Genomic DNA, 12,341 nt, shown 5'->3' with positions numbered 1-12,341 from the left:
AGTGATGCAGATGAGGTATAAATTGAGCTTACTCAGTTTATTTAATAAAGCAACTTAAAACAATTTCATTTTTTTAAGTATTTCCTCTGCTCATCAGTAATCAGAGCCAGTCTAGAAAAAAATCTCTGACTTTAATCTCTGGCCAGCCTATCAGTGTATCTCTAAAATTCTAAAAAGAAACATTGAAATCTGGTAATTGTAGTCTAAAGACTAAAATTAGTCAATGAAAATCTGATTGATTCATCACTACTTCACCTAAAAAAAGCCCTAGTCCCACCTTTACACGTAAACAACTATGAAGTATAACAAAAAGTCCCTGATAATCATATGCTTTGTATTTTTGGATGTCTGTCATTAAGACTCATGTAAAGTTTAAGAGCTAAATAATAAGAAATTCTAAGGGGTTTTCAAATTGTACATCCTGAAAACCATCCATACGAATGAGCTCTAAAGACAAATGGAAGCTCATAAACAGGGATTCGACTGTATAGACTTTGCATTTTATCTTTTGGCAGTTTCCCCCTTTATGAGGTAAGGACCTCTACAGCAGAGAGTATATGGAGAGGAAGAGGTGGACGGCAGAGAGATGGTGAGGATGACAGTAAGGATGTTAAGGAGGAAGAATAAGAATGAGGCACAGGTTGAGGGAATGAGATAGAGGAGTGCCTGGGTCACAAATCTTGCTGCTATTCCAGTACGTGACATCTTTGCTCGTTTGCGGCTGCTCATTAACAAACAATACTGCTGTGAAATTGGTTTAATGACAAAGTAATAAAATTGCTATTCTGCTCACAGATGGCCTGAGGCATAGGGAGATTCTAGCAGGCTTACTATGGCTGCCCGTGCACATTAAGCTTCTTGTTCATGAAAATAGAATCCCAACACTTGACTTCTCAGAACCACTAACTTTTTTTTTTTAAAGTTTTTTTTTTCACGCATTACAAACGAAATAAATTAACCTACTTTCCTTCCTTGTATTCTCTTTGAATCCTCCCTCTCCCACACTCTCGCCCTCTCGCTCCCTTCGCTCTCTCTGGTGTATTCTCTCAATCTTTATCCGGTTCTCACCTCTGGTTCAAAAAAATTACCGTCCTAAAATAAAAAAATAAAAAAATAAATAATTGAAAAAATTAAAAGGAAGAGGCCTGCCCACGCAAACGCAGCCCGACTTCATTTCAAACGTGGAGCCCTTGTTATTAAACGACCCACCAATAAAACCAAGCCATTGAGGAATAAAAGAGCCAAAAGGAGCAGAGAAGTACAAAGACCTCCCTCCTCCCATCTCTCTCCATCTCCCTCTCTCTCTAATGCTTTCTCTGTAATGTCTCTTATAGCGCTCTGCCTCTCTGTCTTGCCTCGTCTGGCTTCGTTCTGCTTGCATGCCGTCTTAGCTGGGAGAATTCCACAGCCTTGGAGAGTCTATGTAATGGGAAAACAAGTAAAAAGGCATTCATTTTTTCTTTTGCTTCTTTGTGCATGATCGCCCGACATTGCCAGCGTTATTAAATCCACCACCTGTTTTTCATAATCATACACACACAGAGAGGTGGGCACCGGGCTCGCCTCGCAACCTCGGTGGGTGTCCAAGCCACGCTCTGACCCAATGTGCCCCCGGTGCCCGATAAAGGGGAGTGGGCCCTGTTAATTACACTGAAAATTTTCAACAGGGCTCCCACACTCACACGCAACACATGCTGTACACTTAGAGCAGACATAAACACGGTGGCACACATTAGCATCAGCTGTTTAATGCTCCCATGGCTTACCCTGTGAGTAAAGCATGTGTCTGGATTCTGCTGTGAGCAGCTATTTGGATCTGTGACAACTCCAGAACAGAGTGGAAATCAAAATGAAACCCGCTACGACGGGGAGTCTGCGCCGTACCGGCGGTGCCAATAATGAGAATATGTTTTTCCAAACGAGTTTCTTCATCCAAAACTGATAAAATGGGATTATTATTATGGCATCAAGGAGGCAGCCAGATCAAATGAACTTAGTGGGCTGAGGGTGTTAGTAGGGGGGCTTGCACTTGGGATCTGACAACAGAGTCAATTCTGCTAATTAACTGCCAATTAGTGGTCCCTAAATGAGAGGGATCATGATGCCTATGTTGGCAGCGTCCTGATAGTCTCTCCTTTTAGTTAGATGCACATATACACTCACTGTAGCACCACAGTGGAGTACACACGCACCCGCACACACACACGCAGAGCTGTAACCTCTCCACTCTCCGACTGTATATTTAGAAAGTCTGGGGTATGAGATGGCTGCTTTTGAGAGTCCCTGATTGCTGCCAAAAAAAGGCATGACATTTTCATCTGGGTCAAAGTTAGATAGCTAACCAGCAACTTCCTTCAACTGGCCACTGCCACTGTGGCAGAAAAAAAAGAAATGATGGAAATCTAAGACAGACATGAAGAGAGTGAAGAGGGGGTGGAGGACCTCAAAAGCCTGTGAGTGTGTGATTCATAAGACTTAAATACTTATAAAGAATGTGGAAAAAGGCAGCTAGGCCAGTTTCACAACTTTGTTACATTTGGAAAATATTAGTTATTGTTATTTTGCATTTCATAGTGCATTTTTCTGCCAAACCAGAGAATCATAAAAAATCATAAAAAAATCATAAAAGCAAGTGTTTTTAAGTGTCTCGTTGGGCATTAAATGGGAGTGGAAAATACTTTTCCCTTGGAGGAACGCGCTTTCTTTTTCTATGTTGTTCTCACATACTCCTAACAAATGTGTTTTATCATTAAAAGTTTTGCTCATGAATCTTAACAAAGCTATGAACCCCTGGAGATATAAACCAAAAACTCTTAGAGGGACCTCGGTTGTTCAAGCGGGAGGAAAAAAGAAGGAAAGATTTTAATAGTGACGGAGCCCTGTTGTAAGGAAACCGAAAGAGTTCAGAGATATTAGAGCAGTTTGTGTGTGCACAATATGGGACAAATGAAGATTTGACATAAATAGGTTAATTTCTGAAAGCAAAATGATTGGGCTGCAATGTAATAATAAATTGTGGTGTTTTTTTTTTGTTTTTGTTTTTTTAAGAATGTCCCAAATTCACCCAATCAGCTACACAGCTGAATCATGCAGCCAAGCTGAGCACTGATAGCTTTTAATATTCACGCCCTATTTTGGTGTGACTTGAAAAGGTCTTTTATAGGCTATTAATATTTGGCTAATCTAATACATCAGGATTTTGACTCACAATCTTGGTGTTTTTCACTGTTGACAGTAACATTCATCCACATTGAAAAAGAGACTGCATTGGGTGCTGCAGCTCCACACCCATGTGTTGTGCTGCGATATTCCCAGACAGCTGCTCTGGATAAATGAGCCAAGAGCAGCTGAAACACTGGTCTATAAAGTTTGCAATTTAATTAAAAAAAAGTTAAAAAAAAGAAAAAAAAGCATAAAATATTCTCTACATATTCTCCACACATAATTACCTGGAACCAAATGTAAATAAACTGAGACAATTTATCAAAACAGAGAAAATAGGTTAACATTAACCTAGCATAGCACTTTAGCAAACTGCTCCACAGAAAAGAATTGTATGTTTTAAATGTATTCACAACATTATAACAGCTTTCCAAACCAAGTTAACCCTTTGTTGGAGAAGGATACTGAGGAGCAGGTACTTAAAGCTACCGAGTTTTCAAGCAACTCAATGACAGAAGTGACAGTATAAATAGTATACACAATGTATTGCTTTTATCTATTTGCAAGTCATGTTTTTTATATAATTTTTTAACATTCACGGCAATAAAGGCTTTACCATTTTCATTTTTGCTCTAAGTAAAAGGATCTCAAGCGCCTACACTTGTTGTTATCTCAACCACTAAAGTATTGGAGGACATCCCTCATGATTTTGACTCAATATTTATGTCATAGTTTTCTTATTTTCTCTTATCACCTTGCTGAACATGGTTTTCTTTCTTTCATTGAAGAAAACAATCAGTGCACCATGCCTTGCCCTGAATGGCTGCAGAGATTTAGCCTATTTCATCTTCTCAATGGGCACAGGCTGCTTGGCGCCGTCGTCTGGCGGATATCCTTCCCTTATCATGTGACCTGTGCTCTGACAAGGGCCAAAGGTTGGCCGCGATCCGCCCCTATGTCTTAATAACTCACTCATTGTATTGCTTTCTGCCGCTAATTAGAGTCTCTCCCCAGTGCACGTAGGGGTGTGTGTGTGTGTGTTTCTGTCTGTGCATGTAGCCTGCCCCTTGGCTGTGGAGAGGAGGCAGAGAAGTAAAAATAGTGTGTGGCTTACTGCCCTCTTTATTGTTATTAGTGCTCCAGTGGCACAGCAGTCAGTCATCACAGATGCCAAGAAGTGACATATTCGTTCTCTGACTTGCTCTGCCTCTCCCTCTGCCACAGAAATGACTGCCTGTGAGATGAGGGAATAAGGAAAGGATGATTTCCTTCCCTTTTTTTAAGATGTTGTTTCTCCCAGTCATCTGTCATCACCGTCATTTCCCACACTCATGAAACAACCCCCCTTTACTCTCCCCACAATGTGTGTGCTGCTGTGCATTGGCATTGCTGTGGAGGTAAATAATGGCGGGATAGTCAGCCGTGTGGGTTTATGGAAGTGAGTGAGGGCCCATCTTCCTGGGTCTGACACTATGACATGAAAGGATTCAGTCAGGCTCCATTTAGCACAGACTGATAGCAGGACACCAGGAGCTGCTGAGACAGGCAAATACATGGCTAGATACTGTAAACGGTAAATGTTTCAGCGTGCAGACGCCAATGCAGTGGGAGACATGGCCCTCACCTTTTCCAGACCACGCCTCCAATCTGTCTTGGGTGCAAATGTCAAGAAAAAACCAAACAAAAAAAACCAAACAAAAACGCTACTTTATGGTTAACTAATGGGGTACAGACACATGTGCATGTGCAAATGCTTCCTGTTGTAATGTGCATAGCCTGCACAAACACAAACACACTTTTGGAACTATTAGCAGAACAATTGAGCCCTCCTCCTCATCTGCTCAGCACCAGGGAGGCACGATTGTGGACTTTAACCTCTTCCTTTGCTCTTTATTAACATTGAACAGCTAATGGGGTGTGGGCTACAAGCAGGTGAGGCTGTTAGCTAATGATATGCACTAGATACTGAAGCAGGTGGAGCGTGTCGGCGGTGCTAACACAAAAGACTTCAAACCATCTGGGTTTTGTTTTCCGTGTACAGGTGAGCGGCAGGTTAACGTACAGGGAGGGAAGGTACGGGTGCGAGGAGGAGGACGATGCAAAAGTGGGGAAAAGAGCGAGATGCACTGTCCATTGACTATCACACAGAGCGCCGTTGTGCCCTCACCGGGCTGCGATTGTGCCCGAGGACAAAGCCCTGATTCAGCACATCCTTTCCCCAAGGGAAAGCTCTGGTAACCGAAGACGGCGGCCGTCCCCTCCCATCCACTGCCCCCACTCATCCTCTCCTTCTATCTCTCCCTTCGTCTGTCTCTGTCTCCCTCGGCCCCTCTTTGGCCGGGTAACGTCGCAGCAGCCATGCATCAAAGGGAACTACAGAACAATGTGAGGGCCAGCCAGGAATTTGGAAAGCTGCTCTTTTTTTCTTTTTATTCTCTTTTTATAACACAGAAATGCTTCAAGTGATCCCCATATGGGCCGTATAAGGGCCGAGTAGAACCAGAAATAAATCAGCACAGAACATTGTAAATTACTGGCATGGAAAGTAAGATATGGAAAACGTCATCCTTTCGCCTCTCCTTCCCTGTAACACATCCCTTAATGTGGAAGCATCCTGTGCTGACAAAACTCAGAGTAAAGTACTGATGGCCTTGCAGTACAAGATTCTTCTCTTCATTTGTGCCTTATTTATATTAGTTAGAAACATTTTACTCCATGTGAAAGTTTATTCGTGCAGCTATTGTGCCATTTTTCAACTTCATGACCATGTGTAGATAATTTTACATTGATACATATGCACATAAATTTGCAGCACCTTGCAAACCCTTCTATACCCTTTAAACATTTTCACTTTTTGTCACATTGCAACCACAGACTTCCTTCTGTTTTACTGGGATTTTATGTGATGGATTAAAAATAAGTAGTGCCTACATTTGAAGTGGACAGAAAAATAATAGCATGACCTTAATTTTTTGTATGAATAAAACTGTGACACTGAGGTGGAGACTCTCCTTTTAGCAGGGCAAAAGCCCTAAACATACAGCAAGAGCTACAGCAGAATGGTTGAGATCAGCCCATCCTCACCTGGTAGACTGACCACGTCACAGTCCAGACTTTAATCCACATTATGAGTTAACAGAAGCTCTCCACACAGTCTGAGTTTCAGATATTTTGCAAAAAAAATTAAAAAATACACTGTACATGTGCTAAGCTGGTGAACACCTGAAAAACACATCCAACTGTTATTGCAACAAAAGGTGATTCTATAACCTATTGTACACAAGCATAACTAATTTTTTAGAGTTTTACCTATAAATCATTTTATAGGTTTCTTCCACTTCACAATTCTACCGTGTGTTGATGTATGACAGAAAACCCTTGTAGAATATATATTCTTTTTCATCAGATTAACCTAATTCTCTTGTTTCAAAGTTTGTGGACAATATGTGACAAAATTAGAAGAAAATAAAAAAGCATGAATACTTTTGCAAGGCTTCAAAAAATTGTGCTCGGGTAAGATAAATCTGATGCTTAAATTTCATGACTAAAGATAAGTCAGGGACTCTGCCTATATCTGTCTATGTCTCTATCTGTTACTCTGTCTCTCTCCTCCCAGTTTAGCTGAGTATTTCTACATTAATCACCATGACATAGGCAAGGCAACTCAATTTTCTGCTCCTGTAGGTAAGGTGCACAACGTGGCATGAGGCATGAAACAGGCAAGCGGGGTCTAATCTTTGGTTACTGGTGTAATTGAAATGCTATCCACACTGTAGGGTGCATTAAAGTCTGATAACAACGATTCCTGTGGCCAATTTAAGTAGCTTGACTTCCCCTGGCTACAAGGGAATAAAGCAAAAGGGTGTGTGAAAGAGACAGAGCCATTTTAGGTTGGGGGTTTTTTTGAGGGGGGAAGAGGAAGGGAGGCGTTGGGGGATGTGGGGGGTGGGTGGCTGATAGATAAGGCTGACAAACCCGGCTAATTCTGCAGGCATGTTTCTCATTGTGATCCAGTAAAAATGAGGGAAAAAAATGAATCACAGAACCAAAAAATCAATTGACCCTCGGGTGGCTTGTCAGGCTGCGAGGCTGATAAACCTAAAAGCTTCGTTAATGTCGGCCTGCCTGTATCCAACAGATAGAGCACTTTGTAAATGAACCCGCTTTGATAAATATATTAAGGAAAGCTGTGAATAAAAGGCACAGACTTGTCATTTGTAAATAGAACCCCCACTACATGGAATTAGAATGATAAAATGGGGTTCCATATAATTAAGTTTGTGTAAGACCTGAAATCCGTGCAAATACCTTCCTGGAAATTTTGAAAGGAGGCTGTCAGTTCAATTAATCTGAACATCAGCCTGAGAATGTACTGAACCAAATTAAGCCGCAGATAAAACCTGGGCTAGTATTTTGATAAGTAATTCCTGTATCATTTCTTTGCTTCTGTGATCATTTTATTTAATCCACCACCCCCAGTTATGTGCTAAGCCATCTACAAAGACCCTGCTGGCCAGGCCACCAAAACCTTAATCCACCATATAGCTCATGTAAAACGGGGAGGGGGTGGAAGGCAGTTTTGCTTGTTGTGGGGTGTTCGTGGCAGAGCTTGGAATATATATATATATATCTTATTTTTATTTTTTTTGTGGATAAAGGGTGCGGTAGACATGGGAGCTGTAGGGACAGCTTATGATCTCTGTCTGCTTCTTTCAGTATATCCAACTATATATATATATATATATATATATATATATATATATATATATATATATATATATATATATAGTTGGATATACTGAAAGAAGCATATATATATATATATATATATATATATATACATCAAACCCGCAAAGATCACAGACTCAGCTGCAGAACACTGTACCAATAACACTGGCACATCCTGGTAGCTCAAACAAACATAATAATGCCACAAAGGTTGTCACTGTTTGTGAGTGTGTGTGTCTATGTATGGCGGGGAGGGATGTACATAAACGGTTTTCACACTTTAGGAGTATTAGCCGTCATGGCTGGTGGGTAGACATGGAGGCAAAGGCTTTTGAGAATGAAAGGCAGAGCGATGCTGGTGGCGGAGATAGGGAAGGAGGAAATCTTAACTCACCAGTTGTTTACTTGTAAGATGGTGAGGCCCGTGTCTTGGGCTAGCTGCTTCTTCTGCTCTTCAGAGGGGTATGGATGCTGCAGGAGGAAACAGACAGAGACAAACACAAACAAACATGAGCTGCTTTGACATAACAGAAGCATGGGCATTTCTAGGAAATTAACACATGAACATACTTGTTTTCAAAGTATTTCAGCCACAAACCTGAATGTATTATCACTTTTATGTGAGAGACCAAATTGAAGAGGAGCATAAACAGCTAAGTAAAAGGAAAATGGGAGGATATGGCAGAAGTGCAAGTCTAAGAAGTCTTCATTCTACACCTAAATTAATAGCTCAACTAGGTCTCCTGATTAATCGGAGAAGCAGGAAACCAGGATACCTATTATTATTTTGGAAGAGCTGCAGAGATCCACACCTCATAGGATAACAACTATTCCACAAAGGCCTTTATGGGAGCGTGAACAGAACAAAGTTATAAGAAATTCAGTTTGCTTTTTGAGAAAAAGCTAAACATTTTGGCTTATAAGCAAAACACTGTGTGCACATCAGCCTAAAGAGACCACCCCCATACTGAAACATGGTGGTGCAAGAATCATGCAGTAGGGGTAACTTCTTTGAGTAGGGACATCTGCTGGTCAAAGTAGATGTTTGGGTGACTTTACTTTAATACAGCCTCTGAAATCCTGGAGGCAGGGTGGATGTTTTCCTTCCAGTAGAACAACTACCATAAACATACAGCTAGGGCTACAAAAAGAATGACTCAGTCAAAGTCCAGAGCTAAATTCAACAAATAATCTATGGTAAAATTGAAAGATTGATATTCAGAGATGTAGCTCATCTAAAGTGAATGAACTTAAAATGGTTTACAAAGAAGAATGGGTCAGATGGTAAAAATATATTCAAAAAGGTTTGTTTTTGTACTTCAAAACCATAATGCTGTCAATACCATCTTTCACCGTACACTAATGCATGCAATATTTTACTTTGATTCATTACATAAAAACCTCAATCAAAAACATGGGGTTTGTCTTTATGACATGGCAAAATCTGGAAGAGTTAAAAGGGCTGTGTGACTCATGTTGCATGCTGCTGCACATTGTTGTATGCATGCAATATGCTCCTGCGTTTGTTGCATTGTGTAATCTAAGACTGCACCTACTTGTGACCTCCACCCAACCCTGCCACTCCCTTACACGGTATGGACATTCAGGATGCATGCTTTCACCCCCTCTCGCACACAATCACGCTCAAAATTCAGTGTTAAACCAGTCAGAGCTGGTCGAACAAGTTTGTCAAAAGTGTCAGTTATGATAGCCCCATTTTAAATCCCCTGGCCGCCCACACAGACAAAAAAAAGAACTTCAACATATGTAGTGTGTATACTAAACATATGTGTTGCACGCAGAGCTAAAGAAGACTCTAACAGACATACGCAGGCTGACAAGACTTTGCAGCTGGCCCAACGCAGATATTGTAGTGTCTGAGAATCCTTTCATAATACCAGGCAACAAAATGAGTGGGAGCAGATTTGCAGCAAATACATTTATCCTTCCTTGAATGTCTGACATGTATCCTAGTGGTGGCTTTTTCACAGAGAGCAGCTGAATAGAGGCTAATGCCAAAGGAACTGAATACTGTGAAATCTCCTCTACAGCTCTGCCAGCATTTTTTACCTGAAAATGGAAATCTCCGACAAGGGCTGCAATGAAACTATTTGTGTCAGGTCCAATCTAAAAAACATTGGTTGATATAAATGGCAGACCTTGGGCTGCCTCGCTCCCTCTGGGCCTGCTATGAAGCATGACAAAACAACAGTGATCGCTGGTGACAGATGTCTTTAAGGGCCAGATTAAGAGTCGGGGCGCACGCAAACGAAACAAATGAGACACTATGTGTTTCATTCAGCCCGTGTGCATGCACACCCAAAGCATGTGCAAACAGAAATACACACAGGCACATAAAAACCTTCACAGGCATGACACCTGCAAATCAAAACAAAGAAAAATTCTTTTTGAAAAGGTGACGTTTAAATCCCTCTCTATTTTCAGATGGTTTCAGGCATCACTGACACACATTCCCCTTCTTCCAGCAAAAAAAAAAAAAAAAGCACGACCTCCAATCATCAAAACTTTGGCCTCGTCATTTCAGCTCTCAAGCTCATCAAGAAAGCAAACTCTACAGCCGGTAATGCTCCACTGGCTTGTGCTAATTGAATCCAATTTTAACACGACGTGATAACAGTTGCTCAAGAAGCATTTTCTCATTTACTGTGGAAATAATTGATGTAAGTGTGAAGTCATGTCGGTGTGGAGGAGGATTTCATTTTTCAGGTAGTCCTGCCTGTTTCAATGTTTTAATTAAAGGATAGATTAAAAATATGGTTCAAGGAATGTGCACAATTAATACCAAACAAGACTCAGATTGGACAAATAATGAGTCCCCGCCGCAGAGGAGGATTAATCTGATTTGTACTTGTGTACACAGACCCTTTTAATATGCTAAAATCATTAACTAAGGGACAATGATAATGCTTGCATAGAAATACAATTTTTGATTGCCAGGTGCTGACATTTCCTTGGCTAGCAGTGACAGAGTTATTGTGCGTACGGGTGCGTGTGTCTGTGTGTGTATGCACAAATGAAGGTGCATACAAAGAGAAGATGCATTGGTGTAGAGAGAAAATAGACGTCTATGCATCTGCATGTTTGCCTTATTTGTGCACATCCTCTCGACAGCAACGTGATTCAGGAGTACAGCCTGTTTTCCCACACCCCTAAAATTTCTATGCTTCCATTGTGTTCATCTAAATTCTCTTGCATATGTAACGGAGCAAGCACAGAAATATGCACATGTGCACAGAAACCACAGGCAGATTCTTAGGTAAAGATACCTTGGCAGGGATGGGGTTCAGGTTTAGCCTAGATTGGAAATGGGAGTGGGTCATTTACATTGTATTAAGGCTTCTTCAGCCTCTCAGGCCCAGACCTGGTCATCAATCGCCTACTGTCAGCCAAAGCGCGCTCTAGCCTGGTGATAAATACGCCGGCCAGCGGCACAGCTCGTCCAGCAGCCTCCACGTAATGAATGGTTTGAACAAACAAGAAAGATGTCTCATCAAGGAGAGTGGGGACGTTAAAGCCCCCTTGCACACAAAACCCCTGAGTAAGGAGATTTACTCTGACCGCATAGACATGACAGTAAAAGAAAAAAAATCCTATTTTGTCCAGCTCATGCCTCTTCCAGCTCTCACCCTTTAACTCATTCCTTCTCCAGCTCTCTACGATCTTCCTTCCTCTCCTTGCAATCCTGCAAGACGTTTTCACAGATGCACTTCCAGACTTGCACACAAGGCACAGTGTCTTGTAAAAGCACTCACACCCCTTAAACCTTTGCAACAGGTTTACACGTTACAACCACAAACCATGATGCATTTCAGTGGGATTTTCTACTGCAGACAAAAATAAGAAATACATAATTGTGTGGTGAAAGATACTTCAACTAGAGAACAATATCCCTAATGTGAAAAATTATGAAAATCTCATTCCCTCAGTGAAACATGGTGGTGGCAACATCTTGATGCTTTTCATCAGCAGGGTCAAAATCTAATATGAGTTGATGAGGAGATGAATGGAGCAAAACCCAGAGGGATCCCATGAAAAAAAATCTGCTAGAGGCTTCTGAATAGTAGAGACTGGAGTGGAGGTTCTCCTTCTAGCAGGTCAATGACCCTGAACATATCGTCAGAGCTAAAGTGAAATGGTTTATATATTGAAAGCATATACATGTATATAACAAGTATAACTTCTGAAACTTAAAAATGAATATTCTCCAATCTCTCTGAGTGATCCTGAGTTGTTTTGCAAAGATGAATTGGCCGAAAGTGTCAGGGTGAAGATGTGTCAAGATGGTAAAGACAATTTGTAACTGTAATTATAGCCAAGGATAGTTTTACAAAGTGTTGATGGAGTTGAATAAATACAATGGAGTTAAATAAATACAAGAGGATAAATGTATTTATTCGTTTATTTTCTTTTCAAGTCAAAAACATAAAATC

At 41.0% G+C, this 12,341-nt stretch overlaps 1 protein-coding gene across 8 annotated transcripts in view; it reads right to left on the bottom strand.

The window, feature by feature from the left end:
• Nucleotides 1–12,341, bottom strand: part of meis2a (Meis homeobox 2a) — a 93,125-nt gene that overhangs the window by 23,523 nt on the left and 57,261 nt on the right. For all 8 annotated transcript variants that reach the window (XM_032546700.1, XM_032546696.1, XM_032546697.1 and 5 more), the window contains exon 9: nucleotides 8,285–8,361. In XM_032546700.1, the coding sequence (XP_032402591.1) occupies nucleotides 8,285–8,361 (77 nt within the window). The remainder of the gene's footprint in view (nucleotides 1–8,284; nucleotides 8,362–12,341) is intronic.

This window comes from Xiphophorus hellerii, chromosome 19 (genome assembly GCF_003331165.1).
Source record: "Xiphophorus hellerii strain 12219 chromosome 19, Xiphophorus_hellerii-4.1, whole genome shotgun sequence".
In the NCBI taxonomy this organism is placed as follows: Eukaryota; Metazoa; Chordata; class Actinopteri; order Cyprinodontiformes; family Poeciliidae; genus Xiphophorus; species Xiphophorus hellerii.
Note: the sequence above shows the minus strand (reverse complement) of the source record. Positions and strands in the feature narration are given on the sequence as shown.